General features: G+C 46.8%; 1 protein-coding gene across 1 annotated transcript in view; it reads left to right on the forward strand.

The window, feature by feature from the left end:
• Positions 1 to 204: 204 nt before the first annotated feature.
• Positions 205 to 22,899, forward strand: part of LOC119339637 — a 25,871-nt gene continuing 3,176 nt past the window's right edge. The window contains exon 1 of the mRNA XM_037611615.1: positions 205 to 305. Within this exon, the coding sequence (XP_037467512.1) occupies positions 205 to 305 (101 nt within the window). The remainder of the gene's footprint in view (positions 306 to 22,899) is intronic.

Genomic DNA, 22,899 nt, shown 5'->3' on the forward strand with positions numbered 1-22,899 from the left:
CAGACCTCACAGCTAAACCTACCATCTAAGACCTGAGGTCCCAACCAGGACGCCTGCCGGGTATGAGGCACCCACTAGTCCGGTGCACTTCTCAACCAGGATGCCTTCCGGGTATGAGGCTGCCGCAGCCACCTGCCACCAATCCATCTTCAGTGTTATACTGCTACATCAACCTTGCCCGGTCTAGCTACCGTCAACGCCACCATGACGCCAGACAGTGCCACCTCCCTGCGCGAGTCCATCTCCGTGCATCAGACGTCGAGTCTTCACGGCGCCATGCCACCGAGATCCACCACCATCAATGTGTAAGCTGAAGCACCGCTCCACCAGAAAGCGTTCCACTGGACCCTCGGTCCATGTACACCTCTACGAATGACGCCCCCAAGAGGGAAACGGCACAATAGCACCGCCGTCATCTGATCTACTAATCTAGGGTTTCCCCCGGAGGTAGCATAGAGTGGCCTTGAACTTCTCCACAGCGATGCGTTCAAGAATGGAACGACGCAGACAGCGCCGCCACCGCCAGCCTTGGCAGCTAGCCGAGAGCAGGTTTTCACCCAGATCGGTACAAAGATCCTCCCTCAAGCATCTCGTGCACGGACTGCCGCCATCTCTGCCAGGGATTGGACGAAAGGGATCCATGCCGTCGCCGCCTGACTGGCCATGGCACCACCACGGTGCCTACAGCCGGCACCGTCAGGCACACTGCGCTCGCCTGTAGATGCACACTGGAACCGCCGGCACGCCCAAGACCATCTCGGCCGCCGCCATAGGGGCGACTCCGTCGCGGGCAGGTTGCGCCTCCGCTGACGCAGCCGTCAGGCATGCTGTGGGCATCCCGCCGCTCCTTGCCATTGGATCTGCATTGAACGATGCGCCGCCACCGCCCGGAAAAAACGCCATCACCGCGCGAGGGATAAGGCCCCGCCGCCGCCATCATAAGCCAGGCTTCGCCGGTGAGACCTCAGGCGGCGGCGGGACGGAGCAGACGAGGGGAGGGGGCCTAGGGCCAGCGGCGTGGTCGCCCCCCGTGTCGCCTAGGGTTGGCGACGCGGGGGTGTGTGCGTGGCATACTACAACCTGTGTGCTATCCTTTGCTCTGCTGAATCTCGAGCAGGAACCTGATTTTATTCAGGCGATGGAACTAAACTCATGATAAAATAAATGACGAAAATAGAGGCTATAGCATCGTTCGACGCTTGTTGCAACTTCATCGCCAATGGACACATCATGGGGCCGCCCGTTTCCAACGTTGCAGGCGATGGCGTCGCGGCTCAAAGAGGCACCACCGCAGGTTGCAGCTTCATCGCCACTGGGCACAACATAGACGCAACATAGGTGTCATTCGATTGCAGCATCGGCACCGATGGTTTCATAGCTCACAACCCCCGCTCTCTCTAGTCCCAACATAAAATGCCAATCGATTGTAGCATTTTTGCGGGTTTGGTGGCAGTTTCGTGTGCAGACGCTCGCAACCATGACGGATGGCGTCGTGGCTCACAACCCCCGCCCTCTTTCCAGTCCTAACATAAGACGTCTCCGGTTGTAGTATTTTACGCCTATGATGGTAGCTCCATGTTCCACATTCATAGATTTGATGAATATCGTCGCAGTTGGCAGCCACCGGTCTCTATAGTTCTAGCATAAACCATCACTTGTGGTAGAATTTGGTGCCTCTGGTTGCACCTCCATGTGCTAACGCTTGCAACCTCGATGACATGGGTCATTGAGGGAGTCCTGGATTGGGGGGTGTCCGGATGGCCGGACTATGACCTTTGGCCGGCTTCCCAGACTATGAAGATACAAGATTGAACACTCCGTCCCGTGTGATGGGACTTTCCTTGACGTGGAAGGCAAGCTTGGCGATACGATATGAAGATCTCCTCCCATTGTAACCGACTCTGTGTAACCCTAGCCATCTCCGGTGTCTATATAAACCGGAGAGTTTTAGTCCGTAGGACGAAGAATAATCATACCATAGGCTAGCTTCTAGGGTTTAGCCTCTCTGATCTCGTGGTAGATCAACTCTTGTACTACCCATATCATCAATATTAATCAAGCAGGAGTAGTGTTTTACCTCCACCGAGAGGGCCCGAACCTGGGTAAAAACATCGTGTCCCTTGTCTGCTGTTACCATCCGCCTAGACGCACAGTTCGGGACCCCCTACCCGAGATCCGCCGGTTTTGACACCGACATTGGTGCTTTCATTGAGAGTTCCTCTGTGTCGTCACGCTTAGGCCCGATGGCTTCTTCGATCATCAACCACGACGCGGTCCAGCGTGAGTCTTTTCTCCCCAGACAGATCTTCGTATTCGGCGGCTTCGCACTGCGGGCCAACTCGCTTGGCCATCTGGAGCAGATCGAAAGCTACGCCCTTGGCTGTCAGGTCAGGTTTGGAAGCTTAAATTACACGGCCGACATCCGCGAGGACTTGATCTTCGACGGATTCGAGCCACGGCCGAGCGTGCCGCACTGTCCCGATGGGCATGATCTAACTCTGCCGCCAGACAGCGCCCAGAGTGCCGCTCAGGTGTCCGCTCCGATCATTAGCTCGGAGCAGACCGCGTTAGTCAGGGACGGACGGTTGGACGCCGCCCCTGGAGCCGCAACCTCTACGACGATAGAGCCGAATACCAGCCTAGTCCTTTGCAAGGCCCGTGACTCCATGGTGCCGGACTCCGTTCCGGACTCCGAATATTCCGCACCCCTCCGGTCGAACCCGATTGGGCTCCGATCATGGAATGCACCGCCGCGGACGTCTTTCAGCACTCGCCCTTTGGCGATATCCTGGATTCACTAAAGTCTCTCTCTTCGTCAGGAGAGCCCTGGCCAAACTATGGTCCGCAGGGTTGGGATGCGGACGACGAAGAAATTCGAAAGCCACCCACCACCCAGTTTGTAGCCACTGTCGACGATCTAACCGACACGCTCGACTTCGACTCCGAAGACATCGACGGTATGGACGCCGATGGAGGAGACGACCAAGAACCAGCACCTATAGGGCACTGGAAAGCCACCTCATCATACGATATATACATGGTGGTCACACCTAAAAGAAATGACAATGGGGATCAAAAGGACGCAACCAGGGATCGCTCCCTCGAAAAACAATCAAAGCGGCAGCGTAAGCGCCACGCCAAGCCCCACCTCAACAAAGACCCAGCCATAGAGCAGGGCGAATCAATGGAAGACGAACATGCCATCGAGCAACCGTCCAAACAGGGCGGACAATCCGAACAACCCATCCCCGGGAAAGATAATAGTCCGGATGACCTCATGCCGGACAAATTGCTGGAACATCAGAACCTCCACCAAAGGCTCATTGCCACTGCATGTAGCCTGAAAAAGCAGAAGCGGAGGCTCAAAACAGCGGAAGATGCACTCAGGATCAGATGGGGCAAAGTACTCAATACCGCACACAAGTACGGCAACAGTCGTCACACAAAGAGCTATCCGAAGCGGAAACTACTACCGGAATTTGACAAACAGGCCATAGAGCCCCTACAGTCAAAAAATAAGGAAGCCACAAGGTCGGATAGACGACCCCACGATCGATCTCAAGCGACAAAGGGCGCCGCACTCAATACGGCGCGCGATCCGCCCAAGGATTCACATAAACAAACTGGCCCAACCAGATCCATCTATGGGCCAAGAAAGCAAGCTTCAGTGAGCAATGCAATGCAAAAAATACCCGAACATCGTGGCACACCTACATACAGGGGCGCCGCACATCCCCTATGTTTTACCGTTGAGGTCCTGGATCATGAATTTCCACTGGGATTCAAGCCCGTGAACATAGAAGCATACGACGGAACAACAGACCCTGGAGTCTGGATCGAGGATTATATCCTCCACATACACATGGCCAGAGAAGATGACCTCCACGCCATAAAATACTTACCCCTTAAGCTCAAAGGGCCAGCCCGGCATTGGCTTAAAAGCCTTCCCGAAAACACCATGGGAAGTTGGGAAGCACTCGAGGATGCTTTCCAGGCAAATTTTCAAGGGACCTATGTCCGACCTCCGGATGCCCGGAGAGTCAGCCCGGAAACTCTGGAACAGATTCCTTACTAAAAAGAATCAGATAGTCGACTGTCCGGACGCTGAGGCCCTAGCAGCTTTCAAACACAGCGTCCGAGACGAATGGCTCGCCAGACACCTCGGCCAAGAAAAGCCAAGAACAATGGCTGCATTAACAAGCCTCATGACCCGCTTTTGCGCAAGAGAGGATAGCTGGTTGGCAAGAAGCAGCACCAGCGACCCGAGCACATCCAAACTCAGAGATGGAAACGGGAAACCGCGCCATAACAAAGAACAGCGCCAAATCAAGGATAACAGCCCGGTGAGCACGACAATCAACGCCGGATTCAAAAGCTCTTGGCAAAACCAGAAAAAGCCGCAACCCAAAGATGACAGGGACGAGCTGTCTCACCTCAACAAAATCCTGGACAAAATATGTCAAATCCACAGTACTCCCGGGAGACCTGCAAACCATACCCACAGAGATTGTTGGGTCTTCAAGCAGTCCGGCAAACTCAACGCCGAACACAAGGGGCTCGACACACCAAGCGAGGATGACGACGCACCCCACAAGCAGAACACTAGAGAACAAAAGAAGTTCCCGCAAGAAGTCAAAACAGTAAATTCACTTCAGACGACAAAAGGGAAAAATAGAACGACGCTTACGAAGACACGCGCCATAGGCCAGCCCCAGAGGAGCACTACCACTGGTTGCTACAACCAATCATCTTTGATCATCAGGATTACTCCAGAGGAGCCCAGAGCGTAGGCTGGACTGCCTTGGTCTTGAATCCGGTTATTGACGGACTCCAATTTACAAAAGCCCTTATGGACCGCGGCAGTGACTTAAACCTGTTATATCAGGACACAATACGCAAACTAGGGGTAAACCCAGTTATAATCCGCCATGGCATCACTTCCTTCTAAGGAGTCACGCCGGGACCAGATACCCAGAGTATGGGTTCCCTTTCGTTAGAAGTCACGTTCGGCTCACCCGACAACTTCCGAAGCAAAAAGCTAACATTCCACATCGCCCCATTCGTAAGTCGCTATCAAGCGCTACTGGGACGTGAAGCTTTCGCCCGCTTTAACGCAATACCGCATTATGCATCCCTTACACTTAAAATGCCCGGCCCACGAGGCATCATCTCATTACATGGGAATATCAATTGACCCCCAAAGTACGGGCAATGCTGCGGCCGCCTGGACAGCCGCACACTAATCCATCCCTACTATCCAGGACACGGCTCGACGAGTCCGGCGTAAACATACATAGGCTTAATAGCCGCATAACCCTGTACAAGGGGCTCCGCGTGTTCACGCCAGGAGACAATACGGCTCAATTCTTGCTCCAACTATATTTTGTTTATTTTAATATAGATTTCTCGCACGCTTATTCTTTACTAAGTTCCTCTCTTTCGCAGACGAACATCGTGCTACGCCCGTCTAGGATACGGCACAACGGAGACACTGGCGCAGACGTGCAGTAGGGACCCGTTTCAAGGATTCTTTTCAGATTAAGACCCTGCGTAAACCTTTTTTACTGTCTATTGTTGATAACATCCCCCGGTTTTCGCTATAACCGAGGAGGAGGCTAGCGTCTTGGCATGTGGCCACGCCAGAATTTTGCGCGTACCTGGACACCAGGGCCTTTTTTACCAAGGGCTCTATTTCGGCCCATCTTAATAAAGACCGAATACCTTAGGGAGTGTTCGGCGTCGCGAGTTTGGCCTTATATGCATCAGCTCCGAATCATGTCTTTGGTCAAATGTTGGGTTTGCCCGGCTCCTGTGTTTTGCTGCCTTACCGTTATATCGGCTAACGCGGCACCAGGAGAACAACTGTGATTGTGCCCCGGTTCGGCCAGGCGAGCACCTTAGTAGAGAAAGCCGAAAACTGACTGTCATGATATAGCGAGAGACTGGTCAACCACTCGATGACTCTCGGAATCTTTAGGATTCCTCCGCATTAACGAAGGATCGCTTCCCGGTCACGCACACACGGGCCCCGAATTTGGGTGAGCGCGGTGCCATTAGGGGCTATTGAGTAGCCCCAATGTCAAACTCCTATGGCTAAGTGAAAGTGATAAAGCATTATAGTCCGGTTGCCTAGTTCACCGCGCTATCACCTCCTTTGTAGGACTAAGACGTTGGATTAAGTGTGAAAAGGCGCCTTTTTTGCGAACACCCCCGCATTATATGCGTGGGGGCTGAAGCCAACGACTGCCATCTTTCAGGTTATATACACATATACATTAACGGCCGCACAGGAGGTATTATAATTCTTGCAAGCACAAGTATAAAAAGCTTTTATATTCTATCAAAATATTTCTTTTACAATAGCACATGCTATTCGAACACAACATCCTTCGAGCACTGCGCTTCTATTAAACGAGCGCCCGGAAGAACTTCCTCAAAGTAGTGCTTGGCAGGTGCCCGGCCTTCGTCTGAATCCCGGGATGCAACAACACTGGCCTTCATATCCGCTCAGTATGTCTTGACACGGGCAAGAGCCATTTGTGCACCCTCTATGCACGCCAACCTCTTCATTGCATCAACAAGCTACACAGAACCAAGGAGCTGTTGCACCAATCCAAAATAACTCTTCGGCTCTGACTCTCCCAGCCACAAACGACTCGCAACATACTTCATGGCGAGTCCAGATAACCTGTTCAGCTCTGCCCAGGCCGCCAAACGGTCGGATACCGAAAGTGGGCATTCGGGATTGTGGAACTGCGACCAAAAAAGTTCTTCCAATTTATGGTCACCTCGACCTCGGAAGTGTTCGGTTGCGTCTGCCGCACTCGCTGCCAAATCCAGATAAGTGTTTTCCGCACTCCACTGCCGGTCTAACGGAGCATACATAGGATCCCTGAACTTCATCCGCAGCATATAGGGCCTTCCAGCCATGATATCTCCGGTCTGACGCAACTCCTCCTTCATAGCTCTCATTGCAGAGCGAGTATCCTTGGCCTCGGCAGTGATCTTCTCAAGGTCCTTCTGAGCTGCCCTTTCTTCTTGTTTAAGAAATTTTCAGCGGCCGGCAGCATCCTTCAATTTTATAGCCATCTCGGCTATTACCTTCTTGCTCTGGCAGTGAGCAGCCTGTTCGGCCTTCAGCTCTTCAGCCGCCTTAAAGGTAGCCGCATCACTTTTCCTTGCTTGCTCCTTGGCTCGGGCAAGTTCCGCCCGAAGGTTCTCCACGGCAGCAGCACTATCTGCATTAAGAACATATATTGTAAGGCACGAGCATCGCAATCCTATTATCAGATGTCTGTGGAGCATACCTTGTGCCTCGTCTAGCCGCTTATTTACAAGCGCGATGTCGGTATCCGCCACGTCAAGTTGTCCTTTTGCTCGGCAGATTCATCAGTCCGGCTAGCCACCGAGTGCCTCGCCACCTTCATAAAAAGGTGACATTTTATACCTGGGGTTATGATCCTCTGTGCGCCATCACTCTTGACGACACACAGAGTCTCAGGGGCTACTATTTATACAAGGCGCATTTTATATATGCAGCTCTATTAAAAGGTACACCTTTTCACGTACCTCAAAGCTTGTCAGTAAACTCCTGGTGGCCTCGTACGATCCGCTTTCCGCGGATGAAATCCTTCCTATCACCGTGTTCATCAACATACGGTGTTCTTCTGAGACGGACGCTCGCTCGAGCAGATCCCTCAGCCTCTCCAACCGCGCACCGGAGGGCACTGGACTAGGTCGACGACCTTTTTCAACATCCAGACATGAAGAAACCCGCCAGGACGACACCTCGGGGTCGCCTGCCTCGTAAGTCGGTGCAGCTAGGGGAGGCGTTTTGCTCTCCATCATCTCCGGATGAAGATCGCCTGAAGACGAGCTCTGCTGAGAAGGGTTGAGATCCGAACCACAAGGTAATATTTTGGTTATCTTCCTCAGAAATAAAACAGGGATGCCACTAATTTTTGAACCCCTCTCTTTACTTACGGCTCAGAGGAAAGCTGATCCCCTTGAGGGCGCAATGCAGCCGGGGCAGTCTCCGGTGCCGGATCCTCTGACAAAGATTTCTTCCCCCGTTTCGAGGTCATCCCCTCCGGGTCTTCAGAGGCACTCCTTTTCTTTCCAAGGTTGGGGGAATTCTCGATTCCTCCCTTCCTGACAGTCTCCTCTGCGGAGGCGGTAGCTCCTTGGTTCCCCTCTTCGCCCTCTGCCGAAAGCATAATCTCCAGCATCCTGGTTAACATGGGATCCGGCGTGGTCTCGGGCAGGGGGGCTAGACACCTGATAAGCTTTGCCTTCGCTATCCACTCCTGTTCAAAGGATAGTTCTGTTCAAGGGCCACTTTATGATGAAAATGCGGATGGTGTGTCCAAATATGGGGCTACTTACCTTAGCATCCTGGCGATTGCAGCTCAGACCTGCATCCTCGGACGAGTCCGGACACCTTGCTTGTGGTCCGAAGAACAATTTGTACATCTCCACGGGCGTCACGCCCATAAAATGTTGGAGGACTCACGGTCCCTCTGGATTAAATTCCCACAGGCGGAGAGGGCGACGTTTGCAGGGCAGCTTGCGGCGAATCAGCATGACTTGCCCCACCACGGTCAAGTTAATATATCTTTCGAGGAGATCTCAAATGCGGTCCTGCAGTAGCGGCACGTCTTTGGACGGCCCCCAGATAAGCCCTTCATTGGCCCATGATGGTCGCCGTGGTGGGGGACCCGAGCAAAAAGCAGGTGGCGCCACCCATGTGGTGCCCCTGGGGGCTGTGATGTAAAACCAGTCCCGTTGCCATAAGCCGAACTCTTCTTGCAAAGTGCCCTCGGACCATGGAGCGCCGGCTATCTTGCTTATGATAGCTCCTCTGCACTCAGCGTGCTGCCCCTCGATCATCTTCGGCTCCACCTTAAAGGTTCTAAGCCACAGTCCGAAGTGGGGGTGATATGGAGGAAGGGCTCACACACGACAGTGAATGACGAAATTTGGAGGATGGACTCCGGAGCTAAGTCGTGGAATTCCAGCCCATAATAGAACATCAGCCACCTCACGAAGGGATCAATCGGGAAGCCTAGCCCCCGAAGGAAGTGAGATGTGAACACCACGCTCTCACCGGGCAGGGGAGAGGGGATGGCCTGCCCTTGAGCAGGCAGCCTATGCGAGATTTCGCCGGTTAGATACCTGGCATCTCTCAGCTTTCGCACGTCTTCTTCCATAACGGAGGAAGGCACCCACCGGCCTTGAAGGTCGGAGCCGGACATCATCGAAAGTCCGAAGCGCCTAAAACTAGAAGCTTTGAGTGTTGGAACTCGAGGCGAGGGGCGGATTCGGTTGGATCGAAAGAGAAGGGAGTCAAGCCTTGGTCTCTTTATAAAGGAGTTGAATACCAAGAGCCCTCCCCGTAACCGTCTGGGACTCGCTTTCAATTAGAAAGTCATACCAAAAGGCACGGTTGAGTTACCCACGCCCGTGTTGATGAGAATCCCGGAATAAGGGGACACGATCTCTGCTTTGACAAGACGTGTCAAGGAAACCGCCTCGCTAAACACGCTGAGGTGGAACAGTAAAACGAATAAAGGCTTGACCCTGGCGTGATGTCACACTGCGGAATACGTCAGCAGATTAGATTTGTGCAGAAATTATTCTCTCTACTGCGGTATGTGGAACTTATTTTTGCAGAGCCGGATACTATCCTTGTGTTCAACATCTTCTATGAAGTATTCGGAGGAGGAACCCTCCTTGCAATGCTGAAGACAACTTGCCCGCCGGACTCGTCGTCATTGAAGCCTGGTTCAGGGGCTACTGAGGGAGTCCTGGATTGGGGGTGTCCGGATGGCCGGACTATGACCTTTGGCCGGACTCCCAGACTATGAAGATACAAGATTGAAGACTCCGTCCCGTGTCCGGATGGGACTTTCCTTGGCGTGGAAGGCAAGCTTGGCGATACGATATGAAGATCTCCTCCCATTGTAACCGACTCTGTGTAACCCTAGCCCTCTCCGGTGTCTATATAAATTGGAGAGTTTTAGTCCGTAGGATGAAGAACAATCATACCATAGGCTAGCTTCTAGGGTTTAGCCTCTCTGATCTCGTGGTAGATCAACTCTTGTACTACCCATATCATCAATATTAATGAAGCAGGAGTAGGGTTTTACCTCCACCGAGAGGGCCCGAACCTGGGTAAAAACATCGTGTCCCTTGTCTCCTGTTACCATCCGCCTAGACACACAGTTCGGGACCCCCTACCCGAGATCCGCCGGTTTTGACACCGACAATCATCATGGGCTCGCAACATGCATCGATGTTGGTCGCAGCCCATGCGGATGGCTGGTTGCAGCAACGATGTGTGACCTCGCAGCCCCGCTCATCATCGGCTCGCAACATCATACCCTCGAAGATGCACGAAAAAAACAGCCATCTCCTTCCCTAGGAGCAGCCCCTTATGTGCGCCACGTAGTGGCTTGAGCTCAATCTCATAAGGATCCGTGCAACATGGACTACTGTGGGGAAGGAGAAATGGCAAAACATGAACGAGCTCATTCTTGTGCGATCCATGGAGGATTGCTGCAAAAAGGATAGAGAGCAACACGAATGAGCTTGCCGCTCATGCGATCCATGGTGAGTTGCTATGAGAAGAAGAGAGCATGCGAAGGAGAAGGGGGGAACCTACGAGAAAGGGCAATCAGGGAAAAAAAGTGGGCAATGCGGCTCCCATTGCGGTAAGCTAGGCCACGACCCCACGTGTATCTTGACCAAACAACCAATGGATGAACCGACTGGTCAGCCAATTTAGATTATTTCCTTTGTAACAATTGATCTAGAGGGAATAAGAAAAATGCTATTTCTTCCATAACACTAATAAAAACAGCGTCACTTGTTGCCATTTTATTCGGAAACACAGAACAATCACACATTCCCATGTGTTGTACATACACTCACCCTATAAATGATTGCACACATACCCTATAAACCCCTATTAGCACCTCTGACAGCTTTTGGGATTTGCGATGTGGTCACACACACCTTGTAGTCGACAGAAAAATCATACCGTTGAAATAATAGCGTAATAATGCTTAAAAATAATTTAGGAGATAAAATAGCACCAATGATAAGTCTATGACTTGAATCCGGTTTGGTTGATTTCACCACAACTAACCGAACCATTTAAGGGAATCTCCAACGTTGTACCACAAAATGGACATACCAAATGTTTGCAGACACGTAGGGAAGCCGGTCATCCAACCGCATGAAGGAAATATGCCCTAGAGGCAATAATAAAGTTGTTATTTATATTTCCTTATATCATGATAAATATTTATTATTCATGCTAGAATTGTATTAAACGGAAATTTAGTACATGTGTGAATACATAGACAAACAGAGTGTCACTAGTATGCCTCTACTTGACTAGCTCGTTAATCAAATATGGTTAAGTTTCCTGGCCATGGACATGAGTTTCCATTTGATGAACGGGATCACATCATTAGAGAATGATGTGATTAACTTGACCCATCCGTTAGCTTAGCACGATGATCGTTTAGTTTGTTGCTATTGCTTTCTTCATGACTAATACATGTTCCTATAACTATGAGATTATGCAACTCCCGAATACTGGAGGAATACTTTGTGTGCTATCAAACATCACGATGTAACTGGGTGATTATAAAGATGCTCTACAGGTGTCTCCGATGGTGTTTGTTGAGTTGGCATAGATCGATATTAGACTTTGTCACTCCGATTGTCGGAGAGGTATCTCTGGGCCCTCTCGATAATGCACAACACTATAAGCCTTGCAAGCAATGTGATTAATAAGTTAGTTACGGAATGATGCATTACGGAATGAGTAAAGAGACTTGCCGGTAACGAGATTGAACTAGGTATTGAGATACCAACGGTTGAATCTCGGGCAAGTAAAATACCGATGACAAAGGGAACAACGTATGTTGTTATGCGGTTTGACCGATAAACAACTTCGTAGAATATGTAGGAACCAATATGAGCATCCAGGTTCCTCTATTGGTTATTGACCGGAGACATGTCTCGGTCATGTCTACATAGTTCTCAAAGCCGTAGGGTCCGCACGCTTAAAGTTCGATGACGATCGGTATTATGAGTTTATGTGTTTTGATGTACCGATGGTAGTCCGGAGTCCCGGATGTGATCACTGACATGATGAGGAGTCTCGAAATGTTCGAGATATAAATATTGATATATTGGACGGCTATATTCGGACACCGGAAGTGTTTCGGAGAAGTCTCGGATAAAACCAGAGTGCCGGAGGGTTATCGGAACCTCCGAGGGAACTAATGGGCCTCGATGGGCCTTAGTGGAGAGAGAGAGGGGAGGCCAGGGAAGGCCGCACACCCCCTCCCCCTTGACTCCGAATTGCACTAGGAAGGGGGGGTGGCACATCCCTTTCCTTCCCCCTCTCCCTCTCCTTCCTTCCCCCTCTCTCCCTTTAGGTCGAAACCTACTAGGACTTGGAGTCCTAGTAGGATTCCCCTCTTGGGGGCACGCCAAGGAGGGCCAGCCGGCCTTCCCTCCCTCCTTTATATATGTGGGAAGGGGGGCACCCTAGAACACACAACTTGAAAATTGTTTTAGCCGCGTGTGTTGCCCCCCCTCCAATGAATTCCATCTCGGTCATATCGTTGTAGTGCTTAAGCGAAGCCCTGCGTCGGTAACTTCATCAACACCGTCAACACGTCGTCGTGCTGACGGAACTCTTCCTTGGCATTAGCTGGATCTAGAGTTCGAGGGACGTCACCGAGCTGAACGTGTGCAGATCACGGAGGTGCCGTTCTTTTGGTACTTGATCGATTGGATCGCGAAGACGTTCGACTACATCAACCGCATCACTAGACGCTTCCGCTTATGGTCTACAAGTGTACATGGACAACACTCTCCCGCTCGTTGCTATGCATCACATAGATCTTGCGTGATCGTAGGAAATTTTTTGAAATTACTGCGTTCCCCAACAGTGGTATTAGAGCCAGGTTTATGCGTAGATATTATATGCACGAGTAGAACACAATGAGTTATGGGCGATAATAGTCATACTGCTTACCAGCATGTCATACTTTGATTCGGCGGTATTGTTGGACGAAGCGACCCGGACCGACATTACGCGTATGCTTACGCGAGACTGGTTCTACCGACGTGCTTCGCACACAGGTGGCTGGCGGGTGTCAGTTTCTCCAACTTTAGTTGAATCGAGTGTGACTACGCCCGGTCCTTGTTGAAGGTTAAAACAACACACTTGACGAAAAATCGTTGTTGTTTTGATGCGTAGGTAAGAACGATTCTTTCTCAGCCCGTAGCAGCCACGTAAAACTTCCAACAACAAAGTAGAGGATGTCTAACTTGTTTTTGCAGGGCATGTTATGATGTGGTATGGTCAAGACATGATGCTAAATTTTATTGTATGAGATGATCATGTTTTGTAACAGAGTTATCGGCAACTGGCAGGAGCCATATGGTTGTCGCTTTATTGTATGCAATGCAATCGCCCTGTAATTGTTTTTACTTTATCACTAAGCGGTAGCGATAGTCGTAGAAACAATAGTTGGCGAGACGACAACGATGTTGCGATGGAGATGAAGGTGTCGTGCCGGTGACCATGGTGATCATGACGGTGCTTTGGAGATGGTGATCAAAGGCACAAGATGATGATGGCCATATCATATCACTTATATTGATTGCATGTGATGTTTATCCTTTATGCATCTTATTTTTCTTAGTTCGATGGTAGCATTATAAGATGATCTCTCACTACATTTCAAGGTACAAGTGTTCTCCCTGAGTATGCACCATTGCTACAGTTTGTTGCGCCGAGACACCACGTGATGATCGAGTGTGATAAGCTCTCTGTTCACATACAACGGGTGCAAGTCAGTTTTGCACATGCAGAATACTCGGGTTAAACTTGACGACCTAGCATACGCACATTTTTCCTCGGAACACTGAGACAAAAAGGTCGAGTGTGAATCATATAGTAGATAGGATCAACATAGTGATGTTCACCATTGAAAACTACTCCATCTCACGTGATGATCGGACATGGTTTAGTTGATTTAGATCACGTGATCACTTAGATGATTAGAGGGATGTCTATCTAAGTGGGAGTTCTTAAGTAATATGATTAATTGAACTTTAATTTATCACGAAGTTAGTACCTGGTAGTATTTTGCATGTCTATGTTGTTGTAGATCAATGGCCCATGCTACTGTTCCATTGAATTTTAATGCATTTCTAGAGAAAGCTAAGTTGAAAGATGATGGTAGAAATTACACGGACTAGATACATAACTTTAGGATTATCCTCATTGCTGCACAGAAGAATTACGTCCTAGAAGCACCGCTAGGTGCAAGACCCGATGCAGGAGCAATGCCGGACGTTGTGAACGCCTAGCAGAGCAAAGCTGATGAATACTCGATAGTTCAGTGTGCCATGCTTTAAGGCTTAGAACCGGGACTTCAACGACGTTTTGAACGTCATGGAGCATATGAGATATTCCAGGAGTTGAAGTTAATATTTCAAGCAAATGCCCGGATTGAGAGATATAAAGTCTCAAATAAGTTCTATAGCTGCAAGATGGAGGAGAATAGTTCTGTCAGTGAACATATACTCAAAATGTCTGGGTATAACAACCACTTGATTCAGCTGGGAGTTAATCATCCTGATGGTAGTGTCATTGACAGAATTCTTCAATAACTGCCACCAAGCTACAAGAGCTTCATGATGAACTATAATATCCAAGGGATGAACACAACAATTCCTAAGCTCTTCGCGATGCTAAACGCTACAGAGTTAGAAATCAAGAAGGAGCATCAAGTGTTGTTGGTCAACAAGACCACCAGTTTCAAGAAAAAGGGTAGAGGGAAGAAGGGGAACTTCAAGAAGAACGGCAAGCAAGTTGCTGCTCAAGTGAAGAAGCCCAAGTCTGGACGTAAGCCTGAGACCGATTGCTTGTACTGCAAAGGGACTGGTCACTAGAAGCGGAACTACCCCAAGTATTTGGCGGATAAGAAGGATGGCAAGGTGAACAAAGGTATATGTGATATACATGTTATTGATGTGTACCTTACCAATGCTCGTAGTAGTGCCTGGGTATTTGATACTGGTTCTATTGCTAATATTTGCAACTGGAAAAAGGGACTACGGATTAAGAGAAGATTGGCTAAGGATGAGGTGACAATGCGCGTGGGAAATGGTTCCAAAGTCGATGTGATCGTTGTCGGCACGCTACCTCTACATCTACCTTCGGGGTTAGTTTTAGACCTAAATAATTGTTATTTGGTGCCAGCGTTAAGCACGAACATTATATCTGGATCTTGTTTGATGCGAGACAGTTATTCATTTAAATCCGAGAATAATGGTTGTTCTATTTATATGAGTAATATCTTTTATGGTCATGCACCCTTTAAGAGTGGTCTATTTTTGTTGAATCTCGATAGTAGTGACACTCATATTCATAATATTGAAACCAAAAGATGCAGAGTTGATAATGATAGTGCAACTTATTTGTGGCACTGCCGTTTGGGTCATATTGGTGTAAAGCGCATGAAGAAACTCCATTCTGATGGACTTTTGGAATCACTTGATTATGAATCACTTGGTACTTGCGAACCATGCCTCATGGGCAAGATGGCTAAAACTCCGTTGTCCAGAACAATGGAGCGAGCAATAGAATTGTTGGAATCATACATACTGATGTATGTGGCCCAATGAATATTGAGGCTCGTGGCGGGTATCGTTATTTTCGGACCTTCACAGATGATTTGAGCAGATATGGGTATATCTACTTGACGCAACATATGTCTGAAACATTTGAAAAGTGCAAAGAATTTCAGAGTGAAGTGGAAAATCATCATAACAAGAAAATAAAGTTTCTATGATCTGATCGTGCAGGAGAGTATTTGAGTTAGGAGTTTGGTCTTCACTTGAAACAATGCGGAATAGTTTCGCAACTGAGGCCACCTGGAACACCAAAGTCACTAGTAGAAAAATGTCTTTTAGTACCGGTTCATAAGGACCTTTAATACCGGTTCTGGAACCGGCACTAAAGAGTGGGGACTAAAGCCCCCCCCCCCCTTTAGTACCGGTTCAACACGAACTGGGACCAAAGGCCCACCACGTGTCACGAGGCGCGCCGTGATCTGGGGGACCTTTAGTCCCGGTTGGTAAGGATTTTTTTTTGAAATAAAGCAAAAACAACCCGTCTAATGGGCCGATACGGCCTGCATACGACTAGAAACCCAATCTCTAGTTGGGCCAGGATGCAGGCCCGTACGGCCCAGTAGGCCCCACAGGGCAGAAGACTTGCAATAGGCCCACAAAGGCCTGCTTAGAGAGGAGCTCGACACGGTATCCGCGGCGGGGCTTATAAACCGGTGCGAGCTCCTCTCAACTAGCGAGGTGGGACTAAATATTGTGCACTGCGGGTGGCAGCGCACCACCTTTAATACTGGTTGGTGGCTCCAACCGGTACTAAAGACCCCCCCTTTAGAACCGGTTGCAGCCACCAACCCAAACTAAAGGCCACCACCTCTTTAGTACCGGTTCGTGACACGAACCGGTACTAAAGGTTCACCACGAACCGGTACTAATGAGCGTCGGCCGCCTGGCCATTGGAATCGGCACTAATGGTCACATTAATGCCGGTTCAATTGTAAACCGGGACTAATGAGTTTCACATTAGACCCTTTTTCTACTAGTGAGTCGTCATTTCTTAAAGTTTGGGCTGCGATGCTTATGTGAAAAAGCTTCAACCTGATAAGCTCGAACCCAAATCGGAGAAATGTGTCTTCATAGGATACCCAAAGGAGACTGTTGGGTACACCTTCTATCACAGATCCGAAGGCAAGATATTCGTTGCTAAGGATGGATCCTTTCTAGAGAAGGAGTTTCTCTCGAAAGAAGTGAGTGGGAGGAAAGTAGAACTTGATGAGGTTATGCTTAAGTCTGTCTGAATCATGTTAGTAATTGCTGCATTTTATGATTATGAAATTTGGCAAATGGATGTAAAGACTGCATTCTTGAATGGAATTCTGGAAGAAGAGTTGTATATGATGCAACTCGAAGGTTTTTTCAATCCAAAGGATGCTAACAAAGTGTGCATAGCTCCAGCGATCAATTTATGGACTGGTACAAGCATCTCGGACTTGGAATAAATGTTTTGATAGTGTGATCAAAGCATATGTTTCTATACAGACATTTGGAGAAGCCTGTATTTACAAGAAAGTGAGTGGGAGCTCTGTAGCATTTCTAATATTATATGTGGATGACATATTGTTGATTGGAAATGATACAGAATTTCTGGATAGCATAAAAGGATACTTGAACAAGAGTTTTTTGATGAAAGACCTCGGTGAAGCTGCTTATATATTGAGCATCGAGATCTATAGAGATAGATCAAGACATCTAATTGGACTTTCACAAAGCACATACCTTGATAAAGTTTTGAAGAAGTTCAAAATGGATCAAGCAAAGAAAGGGTTCCTTCCTGTGTTACAAGGTGTGAAGTTGAGTCAGACTCAATGCCCGACCACTGCAGAAGATAGAGAGACAATGAAAGTTGTTCCCTATGCTTCAACCATAGGCTCTATCATGTATGCAATGCTGTGTACCAGACCTGATGTGTGTGTTGCTATTAGTTTAACAGGTATGTACCAAAGTAATCCATGAGTGGATCACTGGACAACGGTCAAGAATATCCTGAAATACCTGAAAAGGACTAAGGACATGTTTCTCGTTTATGGAGGTGACAAAGAGCTCGTCATAAATGGTTACGGCGATGCAAGCTTTGACACTGATCCAGATGACTGTAAGTCACAAACCGGATACCTATTTATATTGAACGGTGGAGCTGTAAGTTGGTGCAGTGTAAGCAAAGCGTCATGGCGGGATCTACGTGTGAAGTGGAGTACATAGCTGCTTCGGAAACAACAAACGAAGGAGTTCATATCTGATCTAGGTGTCATACCTAGTGCATCATGTCCAATGAAAATCTTTTGTAACAATACTGATGCAATTCCCTTGGCAAAGGAATCCAGATTTCACAAGAGAACCAAGCACATCAAGAGACGCTCCAATTCCATCCGCGATCAAGTCAAGGAGGGAGACATAGAGATTTGCAAGATACATACGGATCTGAATATTGCAGACCCATTGACTAAGCCTCTCTCACGAGCAAAACATGATCAACACCAAGACTTCATGGGTGTTAGAATCATTACTATGTAATCTAGATTATTGAGTCTAGTGCAAGTGGGAGACTGAAGGAAATATGCCCTAAACGAAATAATAAAGTTGTTATTTATATTTCATTATATCATGATAAATGTTTATTATTCATGCTAGAATTGTATTAACCGGAAACTTAGTACATGTGTGAATACATAGACAAACAGAGTGTCACTAGTATGCCTCTACTTGACTAGCTCGTTAATCAAAGATGGTTAAGTTTCCTAGCCATAGACATGAGTTGTCATTTGATGAACGGGATCACATCATTAGAGAATGATGTGATTGACTTGACCAATCCTCTAGCTTAGCACGGTGATCGTTTAGTTTGTTGCTATTGCTTTCTTCATGACATATACATGTTCCTATAACTATGAGATTATGCAACTCCCGAATACTGGAGGAACACTTTGTGTGATATCAAACGTCACAACGTAACTGGATGATTATAAAGATGCTTTACAGGTGTCTCCGATGGTGTTTGTTGAGTTGGCATAGATCAAAATTAGGATTCGTCACTTCGATTGTCGGAGAGGTATCTCTGGACCCTCTCGGTAACGCAGATCACTATAAGCCTTGCAAGCAATGTGACTAATAAGTTAGTTACGGAATGATGCATTACGGAACGAGTAAAGAGACTTGTCGGTAACGAGATTGAACTAGGTATTGAGATACCAACGGTCAAATCTCGGGCAAGTAACATACCGATGACAAAGTGAACAACGTATGTTGTTATGAGGTTTGACCGATAAAGATCTTCATAGAATATGTAGCAACCAATATGAGCATCCAGGTTCCGCTATTGGTTCTTGACCGGAGATGTGTCTCGGTCATGTCTACATAGTTCTCAAACCCGTAGCACTACTAGGAAAAGGCCTACTAGTGGAGCACCAGTTTTGCCTACTAATGGCGCACTACTGGTGCGCCACTAGTACCACGCCACTAGTATTTTTTACTAATGGCGCACAACTGGTGCGCCATTAGTATACCAGATACTAATGACGCACCTGTAGTGCGCCATTAGTATGCCTAGAGGTGCCCCATTACTATCTCACTTAGTAATGGTGCACCACATAGGAGTGCGCCATTAGTAACATTTTTTTTCAAAAAAAAGTTACAATTTTTTTTTTCAATTTTTTTTTCAATTTTTTTATTTTTTTTATTTTTTTCATTTCTTTCTTAATCTCGGGTCACTATGGCTTAATCTCCCCAGCACCAGCTCACTTCACAGGCACTTGTTGATATATCTAGCATATCAATCCTATTAAACCTTGTTGATGTTTAGGACTTTGTTCATGTTCATGAGTGTGATGAAATTTTGAAAAATTATTTCAAACTTCCGTTCATATTACGTATCATATTTTGAAAAAAAAATCCTGAAAAAAATTCAAAACTAATTTTTTTTTTCTGTTACTCGTGGCGCACCTAGAAAACAGTGGGCCACTAGTAAGTTTGAAATTTTTTGAATTTTTTTGCCTCTAGATCTTGAAAGCCCCGTAACTTTTTTCTGTTAGGTTTTTGAGGATTTTGAAAATGTTTAACAAGGCTCCCCTCGTTAAATTTGGATGTAACTTTTCGAGTAGATGATTTTTCATATAAAAAACTTTTTACTCCGAGTTCGTATGCAAAAGTTATTCCCATTTTACAAATTCTTGAGAGATTTTGCAAAAAAAGTCGAAATTCATATTTGTAAATTTTCCCAACAACTAGACGAGATATGACATGGAAAACTTATTTCCTTTTATTTTTTTGACATTTCCATCATTTTCTTTTATTTTTTTAAACTGAAAAGGCGGTCCCCGGGGGTGCATTCGGGGGAATTTTGGGTCAAAATTAGTAATGGCACATCGTGGGTGTGGTGCGCCATTACTAGTTAAACTAGTAATGGCGCACCACACCCACGGGGCGCCATTACTAACTTTGAAAAAAAATATAAAAAATAAACAAAAATAAAAAACTATTAGTAATGGCGCACCGTGGGTGTGGTGCGCCATTACTAGTTTTAACTACTAATGGCGCACCAGACCCATGGTGCACCATTACTAATTTTAAAAAAAATAAAAAAAGTTTGAATTTTTTTTTGAAAAAAATTACTAGTGGCGCACTATGGATGTGGTGCACCATTACTAGTTTAACTAGTAATGGCGTGCGCCATTACTAGTTTAAAAAAAAACAAAAAAATGTTACTAATGGCGCACCATGGATGTGGTGCGCCATTAGTATTTGGACACTAATGGCGCACCAACACATGGTGCGCCATTAGTGTCCATATCATCTATAGCCCTTTTCCTAGTAGTGCAGGGTCCGCACGCTTAAAGTTCGATGAGAATCGGTATTATGAGTTTATGTGTTTTGATGTACCGAAGTTAGTTCAGAGTCCCGGATGTGATCACGGACATGACGAGGAGTCTCGAAATGGTCGAGACATAAAGATTGATATATTGGACGGCTATATCCGAATACCGAAAGTGTTTCCGAGAAGTTTCGGATAAAACTGGAGTGCCGGAGGGTTATCGGAACCCCCGGGGGAACTAACGGGCCTCGATGGGCCTTAGTGGAGAGAGAGAGAGGCGGCCAGGGCAAGCCACGCACCCCCTCCCCATTGAGCCCGAATTGGACTAGGAAGGGCGGGGGCTTTCCTTCTCCCTCTCCCTCTCCTTCCTTCCCCCTCTCTCCCTTTAGGTGGAAACCTACTAGGACATGGAGTCCTAGTAGGATTCCCCTCTTGGGGGGGGGTGCCAACGAGGACCGGCCTGCCTCCCCTCCCTCCTTTATATACATGGGGAGGGGGGCACCCTAGAACACACAAGTTGACAATTGTTTTAGCGGTGTGCGGTGCCCCCTCCACAGAATCCCACCTCGGTCATATTGTTGTAGTTCTTAGGCGAAGCCCTGCGTCGGTAACTTCATCAACAATGTCAACACGCCGTCGTGCTGACGGAACTCTCCCTCGGCCTCAGCTAGATCTAGAGTTCGAGGGACGTCACCGTGCTGAACGTGTGCAGATCGTGGAGGTGCCGTTCTTTCGGTACTTGATCGATTGGATCGCGAAGATGTTTGACTACATCAACCGCGTCACTAGACGCTTCCACTTACGGTCTACGAGGGTACATGGACAACACTCTCCCGCTCGTTGCTATGCATCACATAGATCTTGCATGATTGTAGGAAATTTTTTTGAAATTATTGCGTTCCGCAACACCGCATGCATAATAAACATTAAATCTGGACACATGGATTGTCCAGGCGGACCTAGAGAAAAAGCACACGGACTGTGAGGACATGTGCCCCAACTGATAGTGTGCCAAGCAGATTGTGTGGACATCCACAAAGATCCCAAGGTTCCTCCAGGTTTATGGGAATATGAACATCCTAAATGGTCCGTGAACATTTTATGCATGGGGTTGGAGGGCAAAAAGGATCTGAACCACGCGGTTCAAACATTTAGGGATTTTTTATGAACCACCCTAATATATGCTTTGTTCACACTTTTTGCGGATTGATCCCCTCCCCCATCGACCTACTACATTGGTTTTCAGTTTCTTTAATGAAGATTTCCTTCTATAAAACTATTTGCCATCCTTTTTCTCGTATAATGAGTTTTATATAAATGCCATATTTGCCTTGTTTTAATTGGTAACATCTAAAAAAATTAGAACGGCAATGGAGGTGTCTTTTTTTGCGGGTGACAACGGAGGTGTCAAAAGCGTATACTCTCCCAAATTAATGTTCCGCGAGACCTTGGAGCGTGCAATTAACCTCAAATCATTGAACTTTCCCATAACGATGATGATCAGGTTGAAGGCATTTCTACACACTCTAGCATTCTTCTCGATGCAAATCTCTAAATACACATGCATAAATAATATTAATGTGACCATTTTTCATCTAGATTCGTGGTCTCTAATGAATTTCATCCACCAATTTGCCAAAGAGATTTCTCCTTCCTAGAGATGTCAATGCAGGCCGATAAGCCTAAATAATTTTTAATAGATTCTCAAATCCTCTCATAGGAATATCATTTGAACATAATGCAGGCTGTCAATTTGTTAACTCCCTTTAGAACCTGACAAATAAAATGGTTGAGCCAATATAAGAGTTTGCTTTTAAAGGGAGAGGATGGATTTTTTCTGAAATACTTTATTCCATTGATGATAAAATTAGCCTCGTATGTTTCTACGTTTGGATAAAACAAAAGAATGTAAAAGTCTTCAAAATAGAAATATTTTAAGGTGCAATTTATTTAATAACATATCAAATATCACTGATGTTATTAAATTACGAAATTTTATGGTGACAATTCATTTCATCAAATCTCTAATAAAAATGTAGATAAATTTGAAATTAGAAACTTAGAAAAATAGTTACATTAAATATATCTCTAAATATATATTTCTAATTTATAAAGTGAAAGAAAAATAATATTAAGAGGAATAGAAAAAATATTGCATCCGCTCTATTTTCCATAGAGTAAAGATATGATATTCTCCTTGGAATAAATTAATGTCAAAATGTGTTTTTATAAAACATATATCAAGTTATTCTATGTATATTACCACTTTCTCTTGTAATTACATACACCCATTTGAATGTTATATGATATGTTAAATTTAATTGTTTTTTCTTTATTTATGTTGAACATTTTTACTTTAATGCTATTAT

The sequence above is a fragment of the Triticum dicoccoides genome, chromosome 7B (genome assembly GCF_002162155.2).
Source record: "Triticum dicoccoides isolate Atlit2015 ecotype Zavitan chromosome 7B, WEW_v2.0, whole genome shotgun sequence".
In the NCBI taxonomy this organism is placed as follows: Eukaryota; Viridiplantae; Streptophyta; class Magnoliopsida; order Poales; family Poaceae; genus Triticum; species Triticum dicoccoides.